This window comes from Triticum dicoccoides, chromosome 1B (genome assembly GCF_002162155.2).
Source record: "Triticum dicoccoides isolate Atlit2015 ecotype Zavitan chromosome 1B, WEW_v2.0, whole genome shotgun sequence".
NCBI classification, from domain to species: Eukaryota; Viridiplantae; Streptophyta; class Magnoliopsida; order Poales; family Poaceae; genus Triticum; species Triticum dicoccoides.
In genome coordinates, this window is record NC_041381.1 from 173,637,486 (window position 1) to 173,657,882 (window position 20,397).

Below are 20,397 nucleotides of genomic sequence, written 5' to 3' on the forward strand. Positions count from 1 at the left end.
CGATCCGAGGACAGATGGTCCGCCGCTGCAGATCCGGCCACCACCGCCGAACGCAGCCAAGGCCGCTGCCCGACGCAGGGCCGGCCGCCGCAACCGCCACCACCACCGCCCTAGGACGAGGCCGCCGTCGCGCTGCCGCCGGTCAAGGCAGGCCCGCCACGCCACGGAGGCCAGATCGGCCGTGCCACCTCACGCCGCGGAGCTCCGCACCATCCCCATGGAGCGGGAGAGAGGAAAGGCCCCCGCCACCACCGTCAGCCCCCGGGCAAAAGGCCGGCGGCGTCCTTCGGCGGCGGCGGAGGGAGGGATGGAAGGAGGGGGAGCCCCGGCGGCTAGGGTTGGGACTACGCACGACAAATGCATCTAAAGTCTTCCTGGACCCTGAAATTCCAGAGACAGACCAAATTATTGAGAGGTATGTATATAATAATGCAATTATGTATGTTTTTGAAGTTACAAGTTTATGTGCTCATATTGTTTTTCGAGAAAACGCAAGAAGAGCTTGCATTTCATTGCTTTGGAAAGAGGGTTTCGGTTACAATCCTCCTAGGAGGGAATTACAAGGCTGAGGGCATGTTAGTGCACGTCCCAGGTTTGGGGCAAGATGGCACGAAGCCCGAGGGCGCCGGCTCTGGCCCAGAGGGTGGCCTCGTCTTTGATCTTCGTGAGCAGGTCGGTCGTCGAGGGCTGGCCTCTGTTGAAGACGCAGTCGTTGCGGTGCTTCCATATCATCCATGGGACGAGGAGGGTCGCGGAGGCGAGGCCCTTGCGCATGAGTGTTGGGGTGGCATGTCGCGCCGTGCGCCACCAGTCGTTGAGAGAGAGCTCTCTGTCGGGCGGGGCGCAGGTGAGCCTGAGCCAGTGCAGAACCTCATGCCAAATCTGTCTGGTGAAGGGGCAGGCGAGGGTGAGGTGGTGCATGGTCTCGGGGGCCTGATCACAAAGGAGGCAGCGTGCGGGGTGCTGCAGGCTGCGGCGGGCGAGGCGGTCGGCAGTCCAGCATCGGTCCAGGCGGGCGAGCCAGTGGAAGAAGCGGACGCGCGGCGGCGCCCAATTCTTCCAGGTGAGCTTCCATGCATCGCAGCCCAAGGAGCCGTTGAAAGTGGCGAGGTAGGCTGATTTGGCGGAGTAGATGTCGCTTGTGCTCCACTTCCAGACTAGGCGATCTGGCTCGGCGGAGAGTGTCGTGGCGCTGATAGTTTGCCAGAGCTGTAGGTACTGCCCGATCTCGTGTATGCCGATCGTGCCGTGAATGTCCCGTGCCCACTTGTTGGCCTGGAGGCCATCGGCGACGGTCCGGAGCTTGCGGCGGCGCTTGGGGGTGCAGGCGTAGAGGAGTGGCGCGATCTCGCAGACGGAGCGACCGTCGATCCAGCGATCTTCCCAGAAGAGGGCCTTCGTGCCGTTCCCGATTTGCATGGTGGTAGAGGCGAAGAAGAATGAGCGCTCCTCATCGGTGAACTGCAGGTCGAGGCCTGCCCATGCTCTGGTGTTGTCCGTGCGGCTGAACCACAACCAGCGGGTGCGGAGCGCAAGGCTGGTCCGTCCGAGGTCGCGCACGCCGAGGCCACCGAGCGAGAGCGGCCTAGCGACGCGCTGCCAGTTGACATGGCAGTGGCCTCCGTTTGCCGCCGCGCGCCCAGCCCACAGGAAGCCGCGCTGAATTTTCTCAAGTGCGCGGATGGTCTTCTTGGGTGGCGCGAGGGCGAGGAGCTGGTGGATCGGTATTGCGCTGAGGATGGCTTTGACGTACGCAAGGCGGCCGGCTTTGTTCATGAGATGCGCCTTCCAGGTGGGGAGCATGCTGGCCGTTTTGTCGACGACGGGCTGCAGCAGTGCGGCTGTCGGGCGATGCAGAGTCAGGGGGATGCCCAGGTACGTGATCGGGAGCTCGGCGAGGGGGCAGCCCAACAGGTTGACAGCAGCCGTGACCTCATCAGCGGTGCATCGGATCAGGGTGGCCGAGCTTTTGTTGTAGTTGACGAGGAGGCCTGAGGCTCGGCCGAAGAGCAGCAAGATGCTCTTGACGGCGGTGATGTCGGCAACGGTGGGGTGGCAAAAAAGGATCACGTCATCGGCGTAGAGGGAGACCGAGGGGATCGGGCGCCGGGGGTGTAATCGCTGCAGGACGCCCAGCTCCGTGGCACGGCGTAGAAGGCGACCGAGTGTGTCGACGGTGAGGACGAACAGCTGCGGGGACACTGGGTCGCCCTGGCGAAGGCCACACCGGTGCCAAATGGTGGGGCCGGGGTCTCCGTTGATGAGCACCTTCGTGCTGGCCGAGGAGAGCAAGATGGCGAGCCATTCCAGGAAGCGGTAGCCGAAGCCGTACTGCCGGAGGACCTCGAATAGGAACGGCCAGCTGATGGTGTCGAAGGCACGAGCGAGGTCCAGTTTCAGGAGGGCGCGAGGGGCCCCGAGCTGGTGCAGGAGGCGTGCAGACTGGCGCACGAGGATGAAGTTGTCGTGCAAGCTGCGCCTAGGGATGAAGGCATTCTGGCAAGTGCTGACGAGGTTGCAGAGCTTCGGCGCAAGCCGGAGCGAGAGGACCTTGGCGAAGATCTTGGCGACGAGGTGAATTAGGCTTATAGGCCTAAAGTCGCCAAGACCACGTGCGTCCGCGCGCTTCGGTAGCAGGGTGAGCAGGGCCTGGTTGAGGGAGCAGAAACCTCGACCGCGCAGCTCGTACAGTTGCTGGAAAACGTCGACGAAGTCTTGTCGAACAATGGGCCAGCACGCACGCAGGAACTCTGCGGTGAAGCCGTCCGGGCCCGGAGCCTTGCGAGCGGGGAGACGCTTCACAGCGTTCCAAATTTCCTCGGCGTCAAAGGGGGCGTCGAGGTCGTCGAGGTTGGTGGGCGTGATCAGCTCGGAGAGGTCGAGGCTGCAGTCGCGGGGCGTCTCGTGGCCGAGCAGGGCGTCAAAGTGCGCGTAGGCCGCGGCCGCCATGTCGCGGGGGGCGGAGATTGGGGCGCCGTCCACGGTGAGGCAATGAATCCGATTCTTCTGCCGGCGATACGTGCATTGCCGGTGAAAGAATGATGTGTTAGCGTCGCCGTCCTTTAGAGTTGCGATGCGGGCGCGCTGTCGGGCGATGGTGCGCTCGAGAGAGGCGAGGCCGAGGTAGGAGGCCTTGATCTGCCGTCGAAGCCAGTCTTCGTGCGGGGACAGGGGCCGGCTCTTCTGCGCCGTGTCCAGCCTGAGAAGGAGCTCTCTGGAGATAGCGAGCTTGAGGCGAACGTTGCCCACAGTTCGCATGCTCCAGCTAGTGAGCTTGCGCGCAGTGATTTGCATGCGCTGCATGAGTCGCCGGAAGGGGTCGCTGCAATGGGTGGAGTGCCAGGCGTCCGCCACAGTTTCATGGAATCCCTCCAAGCGTGTCCAGAATTCCTCAAAGTGGAAACGGCGATGACCTGGTGGCACCGGTTTGCAATCAAGCAGCAATGGGCTGTGATCGGAAACAACGGAGGCGAGGCATCGGAGATGGAACTCCCCATGCAGTTCCTCCCAGTCGGGGGTACAGAGGACGCGGTCGAGGTGCACCAGGGTGGGGGGTGACTGCTCGTTGGACCACGTGTAGCACCGGCCATTGAGGTAGACTTCTTTGAGGACAAGGTCGTTGATCGCATGCCGGAAGCGACCCATCATGCGGCGGTTGAGATTGCCATTGCTCTTGTCTTTGTCACGGTAAATGAGGTTGAAGTCGCCACAAAGCATCCAGGGGCCGTTGCAAGCCGCCCGGACGTCACGAAGCTCCTGTAAGAAGGCGATCTTGTAATATATTATAGGCATTGTGAAAGCGATGTTACTCCAACAATGGTTGGAATTGACGAAAGCACCCAAGGAACGATTGAAGAGCAAATGTTCTACAATAAAAAAAACATTGAGGGAAATTATAGAACTACGATATGTTGATGTTAAAAGAAAGGTTTCCCTCTAACCTTGATCATAAAAATCTTATACCTTATCTATTTTACATTATTATGTAAACTCATATGTTTTATCTTTAATAAGAATTTGTATGCAGAACAAAAGCAACAATTGATGATATTATAACAGAAAAACCATAACTATATTTGCACTTCCTGTCATTAAGTATCTGAAAATCCCAATATAAGGTGAGCATGTTATGCACTAGATTGTCTTTGGTGACATTTCTTTTAATAATAGACCAGTAATAACTGACCATCATATTAGGTACCTAATTAAACTCAAGGTACGCGAGGACACGGCAACAACAACTTTCGTTATGTTTAATGAGGTAGCAAAAAGTCTTTTAGGCAACATATCTGCATCAACCCTATTAGAGCAGGAGGGATTCAACAACATAGTACCAGATATTATTCAAGACCTTTATGGCAGAACACTCATATTCCGACTTAAGTTAAATTCAAGGAATCTATAAGAGTGTATGGAAAATTTTGAAGTGAGCTTCACTTTTGAAGTTGATGACAGACTTGAGATGGAATATTCAAATGAAATATTTGAAGAGGTATGCATATGCACATTTCAGTATTTAAAATAGTTTATACAATTATAATGCAAGTACATTCTTTATAGGGCATACTGGAAAGGCAAGACACACAAGGTTCTTCAAATTTTGCTATGCAGAAGTCCGATAACGAGGTATTGCCACTAATTAATGGTTTTGCTGTCACGAGTGTGCAATTTTTGTTATAAAATATTTAAAACAAAATTATAGGTCAACCACTCCTCCAAGAATGCAAGAAATGATGATGAGGAGGATATGTGCTGAAAGGAAACCTCTAAATCATCTAACAAAAAGCAACAAAGGAGGACAAAGAGACAGAAGTCTAGCAAAATATATGAAAAAGATGTGACAATGTTTGCTTCCAGAAATAGCAGAAAACCAATTGTTAAAATCGAAGCTCCTGATGACGAGGTAACAAATTGAAAAAATTTATCTTCCTGTATATGCATTGATAATTGTTTACAGCCTATTTATTTATGACATCACAAAACACACAGGAAGAGCCAAAAACTGTTTCGCAGAAGATAAAAGGAGAGACCAAACATAAGAGATGTAAAAAGGATTTGAAAAGAAAGGCTTTGCGAAATAAAAAAAAGTTCTTATAGAGAGCAATCTACTCGATAATGAGGTATTCTTTCAAACTAATTACCCTCATCTATATGTACTAAAAATAATAATCCATGACAGTGTATCGGTCAATTCCCACTTTGGTCTAATTTTGTATGCATTTGATCTTATATATGTATTACATAATACTCCCTCCGCCCAAAATTCTTGTCTTAGATTTGTCTAAATACGGATGTATCAAGTCACGTTTTAGTATCAGATACATCCGTATCTAGGAAAATCTAAGACAAGAATTTTAGGACGGAGGGAGTACATTGTTAAATATGACGATGATACACAAGCTTAATATCTACCATGCATTTATGGAAATTTATGAATGTTTCAATAATAACATTGTTCCTGCATTTATGCAGCGAGACAACAACTGTACCAGCACAGATGACCGTAATGAAGAATGGAACGCCAAAACTAGAAGCAGAACAAAGAAGGAAAGGACAAATTGCATAAAGAGGAGGAAAATATCATCTGAAGACATGCAGCCAACCTTGTATGATAGACCTAAGAGGATTAGGAGAGAACCAGCGAAATACATGGGCTAGGCATTATACATCAGCAAGTGCTTACATACGTCCAATAGCTGCAAGAATTGAAGAATATACTATACACACTCTATACTTAGTAGTAATTTGCATTGATAAACAATTATGTTTATTTTATGCTCCACGAGAGTAATGTTTATATACTTAAATTATTTAGTTACACTCGCTTGTGTCTTCTTTAGCATCTACCTCATTCAACACTAACAACGCCCATAAAGAAATAAACACTGATTATTTTTAAGAATTGAAGAAAATCGAAGTAGGCATACCCAACTGGAGATGAAGACACATAGCATGAATGGAGCATATAAACATTCCCAAAAAACACCTCCTTAAGATTGACATGTGGCTCTCTTACTCTTCATGTCACAAATATGATATCACCTGTCCAAATCAAATAAAAAAATTGATATCTAAACAAGATAATAAATTAAATTACTATAAAACAGACTAAAGGAAAACATTTTGCGATTACTATAAAACTTCTAGATGGGTGCTGGCTTGGATTCTAGGCAGAGTAGAAGTCGTGTACATCGCCAAAACACACCGTATGGTGACGCACAAAATGCCCTGGTAAAGTATACACTAACTTATACAGTATATACTTACATTTTTAAAATGTACACTAACTTATTAGTATCTACTCTATACCTCATTCAACACGTATAGATCACTTAAAAAACATGCTATTCAAGAATTTAAGGGAAAAATATGAAATAATTACAGCTAACAAGCATTACCTTAATCAAATTATATTGGTTGAATGGCACAAGGACAGGAAAAGGCTAGGAGAAAGGGGAAATATTACAGTCAGGAAAAGGAAAAATAAGGACCTGCAGCTCAACTTGGAACAATGTTGCCGTTGCAGACCTGCGGGAGATGATATCCAAGACCAAATCAACTGCACGGACGACAGCATCAACGGCAGCGTCCAGATCGATGACCTCGCCTAGACTCTGGTGTAGTAGATCCTTGGGCCCTGCTAACCCTCAATCGTCGTCGATGGTCACCCCGTCGAAGCACCAGGTGCGGGGGTGGCTTCAGGTTAGGACGAGCATCCTGAATGCAGTGAATCAAGAGAGCAACCTGATGGGTGGTATCCAACATCAGCAAATTTTAACTGAGAAGAAAAATAAGAGGAGAGGAGAAAGGGGATCGGCCAAGAACATTCTCACTTGTGTGAGAAAGAAGAATGGAGAAGTCCAGAAGACTACAGAATGGGTAAAGTGAAGAGTAATACTGGTAGGACCCATGACACCAATTAATACGTACGTACTGTGGAAAGTGTGAGACAAAACAAATGTAACGTCAAAATATAAGGCAACTTGGTACTGCCGAGTTTTTTTTTTTAAATACAGAACTTGGTAGTACTGTTGAGTGCACGTGTATGGAAGCAAACACCAACAAACCTTTTATGCATATACATATACTGTATATAAAAATAATAAAACATTTACTCTACAAAAACAATAAAAAATATGCCAATATTTCGTAGCGTTAGTAAAATAATTTATGACTACACGAAAACAAGAAGAATAACTTTACACACACAAAAAAGTGACATGATAAAAATGTTAGAATATATATATATATATATATAATTTGAAGAATTCAACCGAACATAAAACTAAAAAAACCTTTACCCAGGTGAAATCTACGTTACCTATATCAAGTTATAACTACAAGCATTAATTTGCTTATTCTCCAAATAGAGTTGTATGTTTATCCCAGTCAAACCTACAATACCTCATGATGATTGGTTAGCCACAGGAGAATAACACAAGACAATATCTTTATAGCTACAACCATGCGAAAATGCTAAATGGAGGCCGAGCTCCATGGAGCAATTTATTTTGAAAATTTTAAAAATCACATTTTGAAGCTTAAAAAAGATCTGAAAAAAAGTACGCATTCATACGGATGTGTAATACATGTGTGTGAAATTTGAAGATGATATACATTACGATGAGAGCTATACAAAAAAGACAAAATCATGATTTTGAAATGATGAACAGTACACGCACTGTTCACTAAAAAAATGCAAGAATTTGTCTTTTTTATGTAGCTCTCACCGTAATGTATTTCATCGTCACATTTTACACACATGTAGAACACATCCATATGAAAGCCTATGGATTTTTTCACAATTTTTCAAAACCTAAAAATATGATTTTTGAATTTTTCAAAAAAAAGAGCTCCATGGAGCTCGTCCTCCAAAATGCTGCACTCCAACCATGGCATGATACTACTCTTAAAAAAGAAAGTTAGCAAGGTACTCACTCCATTTCATATTAGTTGTCACTCAAACGAATATATGTAACACTGAAATATATCTACATACGAATATTGTTTTTTAGACAGAACACATATGCAAGCGATCACCCTTGCTACTTGTCTATGTAAACAAATACTATATCTGTCTCAAAGTGATGTTTTTTCTCGATATAAAAAACAATTATAAAAAAATAAACATGCCAATCAAACATGCCGTATCAAATTAGTATGGCATGATTAATTAGCAGATAAAGGGTGTTCGGAAAATAATTATATTCAGGTATCAATAGAAAGTCAAAGAATAAAGTTTCCAAAATTGTAATACTTACATAATGTCTCAACAATTGCTTTCGAGTTTACTTAAGAAAATAACAAATAAAATATATCTTCCAATTCAACTTCGCAAAATCCTAGCCCGCGCATTGAGCGGGCCACTTTGCTAGTTTGACATAAAAACAATAATACTTCAAGCGTACTAATAAAGCAATCATGTCTTTTCAAAACAACATGGCCAAAGAAAGTTATCCCTACAAAATCATATAGTCTGGCTATGCTCCATCTTCATCACACAAAATGATCAAATCATGCACAACCCCAATGGCAAGCCAAGCAATTGTTTCATACTTTTGATGTTCTCAAACCTTTTCAACTTTCACGCAATACATGAGCGTGATCCATGGATATAGCACTATAGGTGGAATATAATATGATGGCGGAGGTTGTGTGGAGAAGATAAAAAGGAAGAAAGTCTCATATCGACGCGACTAATCAACGGGATATGGAGATGCCCATCAATTGATGTCAATGCGAGGAGTAGGGATTGCCATGCAACGGATGCACTAGAGCTATAAGTGTACGAAAGCTCAAACTGAAAACTAAGTGGGTGTGCATCCAACTTGCTTGCTCATGAAGACCTTGGGCATTTGAGGAAGCCCATCATCGGGATATACAAGCCAAGTTCTATAATGAAAATTCCCACTAGTATATGAAAGTGATAACTCAAGAGACTCTCTATATGAAGAACATGGTGCTACTTTGAAGCACAAGTGTGGTGAAAGGATAGTAACGTTTCCCCTTCTCTCTTTTTCTCTCATTTTTTTATTTTCCTTTTTTTTATTTTTTTATTTTTTTGGTGGGCTTCTTTGGCCTCTTTTTTTATTTGGGCTTCTTTGGCCTCTTTTATTTTTCATAAAGTCCGGAGTCTCATCCCGACTTGTGGGGGAATCACAATCTCCATCATCCTTTCCTCACTGGGGCAATGCTCTAATAATGATGATCATCACACTTTTATTTACTTACAACTTGATATCTAGAACAAAGATATGACTCTATATGAATGCCTCCGGCGGTGTACCGGGATGTGCAAATGATCTAGCATAGCAAAGATATCAAAAAATGGACAAGCCATGAAAACATCATGCTAGCTATCTTACGATCATGCAAAGCAATATGACAATGAATGCTCAAGTGATGTATATGATGATGATGGAAGTTGCATGACAATATATCTCGGAATGGCTATGGAAATGCCATGATAGGTAGGTATGGTGACTGTTTTGAGGAAGATATAAGGAGGCTTATGTGCAATAGAGCGTATCGTATCATGGGGTTTGGATGCACCGGCGAAGTTTGCATCAACTCTCGAGGTGAGAAAGGGCAATGCACGGTACCGAAGAGGCTAGCAATGATGAAAGGGTGAGAGTGCGTATAATCCATGGACTCAACATTAGTCATAAAGAACTCACATACTTATTGCAAAAATTTATTAGCCATCGAAACAAAGTACTACGCGCATGCTCCTAGGGGGGTAGATTGGTAGGAAAATACCATCGCTCATCCCCGACCGCCACTCATAAGGAAGACAATCAATAAATAAATCATGCTCTGACTTCATCACATAATGGTTCACCATACGTGCATGCTTCGGGAATCACAAACCTCAACACAAGTATTTCTACTAATCCACAACTACTCACTAGCATGACTCTAATATCACCACCTTTATATCGCAAAACTATTGCAAGGAATCAAACATATCATATTCAGTGATCTACAAGTTTATGAAGGATTTTATGACTAACCATGTGAATGACCAATTCATGTCATCTCTCTAAATAGATATAAGTGAAGCAAGAGAGTTTAATTCTTTCTACAAAAGATATGCCCATGCTCTAAAAAATATAAGTGAAACAAAAGAGCATTCTACAAATGGAGGTTTTCTATGTGAAGAGAAACATGCAATCCAAACTTCAAATGATATAAGTGAAGCACATGAAGCATTCTATAAAGCCATACTAAAAAGATTTAAGTGAAGTGCAATGAGCATTCTATAAATCAACCAAGGACTATCTCATAACAGCATGGTGCATAAAAGAAAAGTGAAAAGTAAATGCAAAAGATGCTCCAAGATTTGCACATATCACATGAACGAAACGAATCCGAAAACATACCGATACTTATTGAAGAAAGAGGGGATGCCTTCCGGGGCATCCCCAAGCTTAGACGCTTGAGTCTCCTTGAATATTTACTTGGGGTGCCTTGGGCATCCCCAAGCTTGAGCTCTTGCCTCTCTTCCTTTTCGTCATATCGAGACCTCCTCGATCAAACACTTCATCCACACAAAACTTCAACAGAAAACTCGGTAAGATCCGTTAGTATAATAAAGCAAATCACTACTCTAAGTACTGTTGCAAACCAATTCATATTTTGTTATTTCATTGTGTCTACTGTAATATAACTTTTCCATGGCTTAATCCACTGATAGAAATTGATAGTTTCATCAAAACAAGCAAACTATGCATCAAAAACAGAATCTGTCAAAAATAGAAGAGTCTGTAGCAATCTGAACATTCGCCATACTTCTGGTACCCCAACAATTCTACCAAAATTAGTAAGAACAAAAAATTTGTATAGCAAGACAGTGCAAAAAGAATCAGAACCGTTTGACATTCCAGTAAAAAATTTAAAATCGTGCACTACAACCAAAGTTTTTGTCCTGCACCGCACAAACCAACAAGCATTGTAAACATCCTAAAGGCAAACCTTAGCACATTATTTTTATAATACAATGGAATTGTACAAGGGGATAATTTTTTTTGATGAAAAGTTTCTGTAATCAAGATTCACAAAGTTTTCGTGAGCATGAACAAAGTTCAAGGAGCTCTCCCACTTCAACAGTGCTTGTCTCTCTCACTTTCACTTTCCTTTCTGAAAAGTTTTGGGTTCCCCTCTTTATTTTTTTGTTTTTAAACTATATAAAAGCACTCAACAGAAATAAATGACTCTATAAAACTTCCGGGTTGTCTCCCTGGCAGCGCTTTCTTTAAAGCCATTAAGCTAGGCATATAGTGCTCAAGTAATGGATCCACCCGGATCCCAAGGTATATCAAAGCCAATTTTAATTAACAATGATTTGTGATTTAGTAGTGAGCACAAAGTAACATATATCATGCAACAACGAAGTCTAACTCTGTTCCTATGCATCGGCATGTCATAAAAGAACAATTCATGCACACCAAGTCAAAGGCCAATGCATAGTATAAGCAGTTTCTTGCAATTTTATCATGTTGGAAACATGGAGAGGTGGAGATGTAGTTCCTCTCTCATAATAATTGCAAGTAGGAGAAGCAAGCACATGCATATTACATTCATCAAAATTATCATGTGCAACGGTAAAAGGCAACCCATCAATATAATCCTTAATAAGCACAAACTTCTCTGATATAGTGTAGTTTGGAGAACTCAAAAAGATAATAGGACTATCATGCGTGGGTGCAATAGCAACAATTTCATGTTTAGCATAAGGAACTATAGCAAGTTCATCTTCATAAGCATAATTCATATTGGCATCTTGGCCACAAGCATAGCAAGCATCATCAAAAAGGGATATTTCAAGAGAATCAACGGGATCATAACAATTATTATAGCAAACATCCTTCGGTTAGCACGAAGGGAAATTAAACAATGTATGAGTTAAAGAGTTACTCTCATTCGAAGGTGGGCACGGGTAGCTAATCCCCTCTTCCTCCTTTTGTTCTTCGCTCTCCTCATCATCTTTTTCATCCAATGAGCTCACAGTTTCATTAATTCCTTCTTCCATAGACTCCTGCAAAATATTAGTCTCTTCTTGGACAGTGGAGACTCTCTCAATAAAATCATCAATATCGGAATTGAATTCATAATTCTCATAGCAATATTTAAGTATAGCAAAATTTTCAGGTCTGTAAACAACATCATCAAGATTTTCAACTCTTTAAACAAAGATTCAATTTCATAAGCACCCATAAAAGCAACGAATTCTTCTATTTGTTCCACATCATAGTAATCATATATACCATTAGCATAAGAGGCCAAGGTTTTATCATCATTAAATTTGCATGAGAAGGGAAGGTGTGGAGCCTTCATCCTAGAGCAACAAGTATAATCATATCTCAAGCATAGTTCCCGATCATACCAATGCAACATATGAATCCGATCCCATAATAGTTTCCCTTTTTGTGTCAAGCGATAATCCCTAAAGTATTCACTTTGATCCAACGTGTCTCCCATAACATAATTGAATGGGATTTTCTCAGGATTATCAAAGTAGTACATAATATTTTTCACATAACCAGCATCGAGGGTTTTAGGAGGTTCCCCATCTCCATGAGTAGCAAGTACACCTAATTTTTTTGGTATTCCGTGTTCCATATCCATAACTAAAGATAGAGAACAACTTATAATAGTAAATAAAAATTACTTAGTGATAAAGCAAACAAGCACACACGAGAATATTCACCCCACTCTATGACTCCCCAGCAACGGCGCCATAAAAAGGTCTTGATAACCCACAAGTGTAGGGGATCAATTGTAGCCTCTTTCGATAAGTAAGAGTGTCAAACCCAACGAGGAGCTAAAGGTAGAACAAATATTCCCTCAAGTTCTATCGACCACCGATACAACTCTACGCATGCTTGACGTTCGCTTTACCTAGAACAAGTATGAAACTAGAAGTACTTTGTAGGTGTTGTTGGATAGGTTTGCAAGATAATAAAGAGCACGTAAATATAAACTAAGGACTGTTTAGATGAAGAAGCAATAAAGTAAATATAGCGAGTGTGGAAAAGTGGTGGTAGGAGTTGTGAAATTGTCCCTAAGCAATTGACTACTTTACTAGACCGATAGCAAGTTTTATGTGGGAGAGGCATAAGCTAACATACTTTCTCTTCTTGGATCATATGCACTTATGATTGGAACTCTAGCAAGCATCCGCAACTACTAAAGATCATTAAGGTAAAACCCAACCAATAGCATTAAAGCATCAAGTCCCCTTTATCCCATACGCCACAACCCCCTTACTCGGGTTTATGCTTCTGTCACTGAAGCAACCCACTATAAGAGAATCATGAACATATTGCAACACCCTACAGCGGGAATCCCTCACGCTTGCGCGACACGGAGGGCACAATAGGACAGCAACATAACCACAAGCAAATTAAAGCAATCATAGCAATTCATCAATCACCAGTAGGACAACGAAAATCTACTCAGACATCATAGGATAGCAATACATCAGTGGGAAATAATATACATTGTTGAGCACCATGTTTAAGTAGAGATTACAGCGGGTAAAAGAGAGGTTACACCGCTGCATAGAGGGGAGGAAGGTGATGGAGATGTTGGTGAAGATGGCGGAGGTGTTGGTGTAGATCGCGGTGATGATGATGGCCCCCGGCGACGTTCCGGCGCCACTAGAAGCAAGGGGGAGAGAGCCCCCCTTATTCTTCTTCTTCCTTGACCTTCTCCCTAGATGGGAGAAGGGTTTCCCCTCTGGTCCATGGCCTCCATGGCTTGGGAGGGGCGAGAGCCCCTCCGAGATTGGATCTGTCTCTCTGTCTCTCTCTGTTTCTGCGTTCCCAGATTCTGCCCTTTCACCGTTTCTTATATATCCGGAGATCCGTAACTCCGATTGGATTGAAACCTTCGCCATGATTTTTTCCCGAAAATTAGCTTTCTTGCAGCCAAAGAAGATCAGTAACCGCCTTACGGGGTGCCCATGAGGGTCAGGGGGGTGCCTGCCCCCCTGGGGCGCGCCCCTGCCTCGTGGCCCCCTCGGGCACCGTCTCGTGTTGATTTTTCTTCCCAAAAATCATAAATATTCCAAAAATGATCTCCGTCCATTTTTATCCCGTTTGGACTCCATTTGATATGGGGTTTCTACGAAACATAAAACATGCAACAAACAAGAACTGGCACTGGGCACTGGATCAATATGTTAGTCCCAAAAATAATATAAAAGTTGCCAAAAGTATATGAAAGTTGTAGAATATTGGCATGGAACAATAAAAAATTGTAGATACGACGGAGACGTATCAATCATAGATCACACCATATCCAATAGAGTACGATTACGACGTTCGGACACACCATTACGCTGTGGTGTTCCAGGTGGCGTGAGTTGCGAAACTATTCCACATTGTTTCAAATGAAGACCAAACTCGTAGCTCAAATATTCGCCTCCATGATCAGATCGTAGAAACTTTATTTTCTTGTTATGATGATTTTCCACTTCACTATGAAATTCGTTAAACTTTTCAAATATTTCAGACTTATGTTTCATTAAGTAGATATACCCATATCTGCTCAAATCATCTGTGAAGGTCAGAAAATAACAATACCCGCCACAAACCTCAACACTTATTGGACCGCATATGTCGGTATGTATTATTTCCAATAAGTCAGTAGCTTGTTCCATTGTTCCGGAGAACGGAGTTTTAGTCATCTTGACCATGAGGCATGGTTCGCAAGCACCAAGTGATTCATAATCAAGTGATTCCAAAAGCCCATCAACATGGAGTTTCTTCATGCGCTTTACACCAATATGACCTAAACAGTAGTGCCACAAATAAGTTGCACTATCATTATCAACTTTGCATCTTTTGGCCTCAATATTATGAATATGTGTATCACTACGATCGAGATTCAACAAAAATAGACCACTTAACAAGGGTGCATGACCATAAAAGATATTACTCATATAAATAGAACAACCATTATTCTCTGATTTAAATGAATAACCGTCTCGAATCAAACAAGATCCAGATATAATGTTCATGCTCAATGCTGGCACCAAATAACAATTATTCAGGTCTAAAACTAATCTCGAAGGTAGATGTAGAGGTAGCGTGTCGACGGCGATCACATCGACCTTAGAACCATTTCCGACGTGCATCGTCACCTCGTCCTTAGCCAATCTCTATTTAATCCGTAGCCCCTGTTTTGAGTTGCAAATATGAGCAACCAAAACCAGTATCAAATACCCAGGCGCTACTACAAGCATTAGTAAGGTACACATCAATAACATGTATATCAAATATACCTTTCACCTTGCCATCCTTCGTATCCGCCAAATACTTGGGGCAGTTTCTCTTCCAGTGACTAGTCCCTTTGCAGTAGAAGCAGTCAGTTTCAGGCTTAGGTCCAGACTTGGGCTTCTTCCCTGTAGTAGCAACTTGATTACTATTCTTCTTGAAGTTCTCCTTCTTCCCTTTGCCCTTTTTCTTGAAACTAGTGGTATTGTTAACCATCAACACTTGATGCTCCTTCTTGATTTCTACCTCCGTAGCCTTTAGCATTGCGAAGAGCTCGAGAATAGTCTTTTCCATCCCTTGCATATTATAGTTCATCACGAAGCCTTTATAGCTTGGTGGCAGTGATTGAAGAACTCAATGACACTATCATTAGGAAGATTAACTACTAGTTGAGTCAAGTGGTTATGGTACCCAGACATTCTGAGTATGTGTTCACTGACATAACTATTCTCCCCCATTTTGCAGCTATAGAACTTGTTGGAGACTTCATATCTCTCAACTTGTGCATTTTCTTGAAATATTAACTTCAACTCTTGGAACATCTCATATGCTACATGTCGGTGTTCTGGGAACGGGGGTCCCCAGACTTGCCTGCCTGCGGCCTGTGGCGTGGGACAAGTGGGGGCCCAACGCAGCCCAGCTTCATCAGCTCAAGCTCAAGACCCTCGCGTGGGGCCAAGCCCCGCGGGGCGGACGACAGGAAGCTTCCTCAGGAGCGGCCTCCTCAGGAAGGCTCGCGAGGAGGCGGAGAGATCAAGGCAGGGTACTTCCCGAGGAGCCCGTGACGCAAGCCATGACGATTGAAGGCCAGGCGGGCGCGGCCTACACAGTGTCCTTGTTTCCCTTTCGGTGCAAAGGGGGCAAGCACAGGCCAAGGCATCAGGCGAAGGTGTAAGTGCATCTAGTGCTCCTTAGTGATTTTGGTGTATTGAAGACTTATAGGTTAAGTGACTGATGCATTTGTGAGTGTACACAGGTCTATAAGTCTATGAGGAGTTTGATATTTACAGAGAAAGTCGACCCCTAAAAATTAAGTTCTTCGACTGAAGACTTTGATATTCTGAAGACTTTCTGAAGACTTTGAAAGTGAAGAAATTGGTGTGACCTTGAAGACTTGGTATTCATTCGAGGAATATGAAGCGTGAAGACTTTTGTTTTCGTAGTTTCATTTTCTCTTTCTTGAGTCATAGGAAACACCGTACTGTTAAAGGGGGTCGAGGAAATACTAAGGAAAAATTTCCATGTGATGCTCAACTCAAAATCCTACACCTACCAATCCCTTCGAGTGAAGCCATTGGAAATCTCATACAGTTCAGTCAATTTCTTCAGTGACAGAGACGCAGTTCTTCTGGTCACTGAGGATTTTGCTCTGACTGAGGAGTTAGGAATTCGCCAGTGCGAATTGCCTACACAGTGAGGAACATGATAGCCCTGAGAAATTTGAGAGTCAAATTTCCGACCGTTGCTGTGCTGCGCGCCGGCTGTCCAAAATATCTTATCCACCTAACGGTCATATCATTGAAGGGCATTTATGTCTTATCATGTCGGGCTGCTCCCTAGGCTATAAATAGCCGCCCCCTACAACCACTAGTTGGTTGGCTGCTCCGAGAGAACTTGACACTTGTCATCTGAGAGCAACCCATCCTCCGAGGACTTTGAGCGAAAATCATCAAGTGAGGAAAATCCCAAAACCAAACCCCCACAAACCCAAGTGATTGAGCATCACTGAAGAAATTGATCCTGCGTGGATCCGACGCTTGTTACCTTTGAAGATTGTGCTTCTTCCAGACGGTTAGGCGTCAAGGTCTAGAGCATCCAAGAGGAATTGTGGATCGCCGAGTGACCAAGTCTGTGAAGGTTTGGAAGTCACCTGAAGACTTACCACGAGTGATTGGACGAGACCTGCGTGGTCTTAGTTCAATGATAATACGGTGAGGACTGGGTGTCCTGAGTTGCGGCTCAGAGACTGGGTGTCCGGGACTGCGTGTCCTCGAGTTTAAATACTCAGCCGCTCCAACCAGACGTACAACTGAGACAACAGTTGGAACTGGTTTACCAAATCATTGTCTTCACCAACTAACTGGTTCTATTTCCTCAACTCTTTCATTTCCTCATGACTGTGTTGTATGTTGTTCATATCTGTGCTTGAAGACTTTGACTGAAGACTTTCACAAATTCCTCAGTTCAATTTCTTCAGTCTGTTTGTCTTCATCTTGTTATCCTGTGTTTACGCTTTCTGTACTCTGTGCTAGTCTTCATTTCATCATGATGACTATGTTTGTATCCTGTTATGTTTACTTCTGAGTACTTATTCCGCTGCAAGTAGTTCTTCGCTAAGGAATTTCCTCACCGGCAAACTCCTCAGTGAAGAATTCATAAAAATCGCCTATTCACCCCCCTCTAGTCGATATAACGCACTTTCAATTGGTATCAGAGCAAGGTACTCCCTTGTTCTATGTGATTTTGGTTTAACCGCCTGGAGTTTTAGTTATGTCGACTGCAGGTATGAAGAAAGTGACATGCCCTATCTTTGACGGTCATGACTACCCCAAGTGGAAGGCCATGATGAGGAAGCGCCTCATGGCAAGGAACAACGAGCTGTGGACCGTCACTGAGATTGGTCTTACTGATTTATGCAAGATGGCGAATGCTGATGATATTCGCAAGTACACTCGACTTGACATCATAGCGAAGGATATCATCTGCTCCTGCCTATCCAGAGATCAATTCGGGCGAATTATGCATCTTGGCAATTCAAAGCTCATCTGGGACCGAATCTCTGATGTCTATGAAGGTCATCGAACTCGTCATGATCCCTGGTTTGAGGACTTCAAGGAATCTCTCAAAACGATGACTTTTGAGCCAGAATCATCATCTTCTGCATCTTGTCTCATGGCAAACGGTGCTGAGGTAACCGAATGCTCCTCATCCGAGTCTTGTGATGATGAATCTGATAATGATGAATCTGATGATGATATTGAATCCTGCTATACCAAACTTGTTTGCATTGCCACTAAACAACAAACGGCTTTAGAACAAACTCAAGATATGCTAGATAAAAGTGATAAAATGTTGCGCAGAGAAATGGATCAGTCAAAAGCTTTGGGTGAATGTCTTCAGAGAATTCACTCCAAGTTTGACGCCCTTCAAGATCAACATAATACCCTCTTGACTGATCACGAGAAGCTTTCTCTTGAATCTCTTCAAAGAGAGGAAGATCTTGAAAAGCTAAGAGTGTGTTATGAAGATCTTCAGAAGGAGCGCGATTCATTACTAGCTCAACAAATCAGCGCTTCTCAGGAAGAATTTGTTCCCCCATGCTTAAAGTGCATTGAACGTGAAACTGCTAATTCTTCACCTGAATGTTAGCTTCAACTGTTACAAATTCTTCATCTGCCCCTGCTATCACTAATTCCTCGTCTGAGGACATTGCTAGTATCACTGACAATGCAGGGCTGAAGGAACTCTACATGACAGGCATGTACAAAAGCCTCAAAGGGCATCAGACACTTTGTGATGTGCTCAAAAAGAAGATCCTCAACAGAAACCCTAGGAAAGAGGGTATTGCCTTTGAGAGGAAACTCAATGCTGATGGAACATATTGGAAGCCTGAGCAGTACCCCAAAAACTCATGGGTGGCTGCAAAAGGACCTCCAGTTGATCCATCTAACTTATCTGGCTTTACATGTGAATCTCCTCATTCTTCTGATGAGTCTTTTGATTCCAACTATAAACTGTTCAAAAATCAGAATGGTGAAGTATTTGCTAGATATGTTGGCACTAACTGCAGGAACGGTTCCCCTATGAAGAAAATCTGGGTTCCCAAAAGTTGTGTTGAAAGTCTTCAGGTGAATGTCCTCATGACACCACCTGTGAAGAACATGAACCCCAGATCAAATTCTTCATATGGACCAAATTCTTCATATGGATCCAAGTCCTCTTATGGACCAAACTCTTCACATGGATCGAATTCCTCAAATGGATCAAAGTCCTCATATGATTATCATCGTGCTAACAACTCTGTCTCGCAGGGTAGAGCTAAGGGCTATGAATATGTGCATTATTCTTCAAACCATTATGTTCATAAGTCCTCGAAGAATTACTCTGCTTATTCATATGCTTACCCTAACCTCTCTTATGTGAAACGAAATGGTTTGGCATCTTTGCCACCTTTCTCATATGGTGCTCGCAGAATGATGAACTCTTTGCCACCCCTCCAGATGTGGGTGGTGAAGAAAAAGAACTAATCTCTTCTGCAGGGTCGGGTCTCCAGACGTGCTTTAATGTTTGAAGAATTTGCTGGGGACCTGACGAAATTGCCTGAAAGGACACAGGAAAATCATGATGAAATGAACTTTCATTTCACACGTCCTCATACTGCTATATATATGTTTTCTGCTTGATGAAATTCATCTGATGAACTTGATATCATATTCTTCACTGATGAAGCATATGAGATTGTAAGTTACACTAATTCATCTGCAGGATGATCAACCCAAAACCACTGAGTGGGTCCTCGATAGTGGATGTACAAATCACATGACTGGTGACAAGAATCTATTGATGGATGCTCCCTTATCACCGTCATCTGTGAAGCATATCATCTTTGCTGACAAAGGCAAAAGTCAGGTATTGGGTCTTGGTAAGGTTGCTATCTCTAAGGATAAGCACATGGACAAAGTCATGCTTGTTGAGTCCTTAGGATACAATCTCATGTCAGTCTCAATGCTTTGTGATCTTGATATGGTTGTTGTCTTCGGCAAATATCGCTGTGTTGTGATTATGGAAGCTGACAATTCCAAAGTCTTCGAAGGCTTTAGGAGAGGAGATCTATATATTGTTGATTTCTCTACAGGACCACAACCAGCCGTGTGTCTACTTGCAAAAGCTTCAAAAGGCTGGCTATGGCATCGACGACTTGGTCACGCAGGCATGAGGAATTTGAACACGCTTGCGAAGAAGAAGCATGTCATTGGCATTGAGAATGTCAAATTCCTCAAGGATCACTTATGCGGAGCCTGTGAAGCTGGAAAAATGACCAAGGCCAAGCATTCAGCGAAGACTATCATGACCACTACCCATCCATTCGAATTGCTTCACATGGACCTCTTCGGAC

At 43.6% G+C, this 20,397-nt stretch overlaps 1 protein-coding gene across 1 annotated transcript; it reads left to right on the plus strand.

Moving 5' to 3' along the window:
* Positions 1 to 3,300: 3,300 nt before the first annotated feature.
* LOC119326308 lies at positions 3,301 to 5,839 on the plus strand. Its single transcript, XM_037599991.1, has 4 exons — positions 3,301 to 4,118; positions 4,198 to 4,492; positions 4,561 to 4,626; positions 5,473 to 5,839. Exons 2-4 carry the CDS (start codon positions 4,412 to 4,414, stop codon positions 5,656 to 5,658), a joined length of 333 nt encoding a protein of 110 aa, XP_037455888.1. The 5' UTR covers positions 3,301 to 4,118; positions 4,198 to 4,411; the 3' UTR covers positions 5,659 to 5,839.
* Positions 5,840 to 20,397: the final 14,558 nt, after the last annotated feature.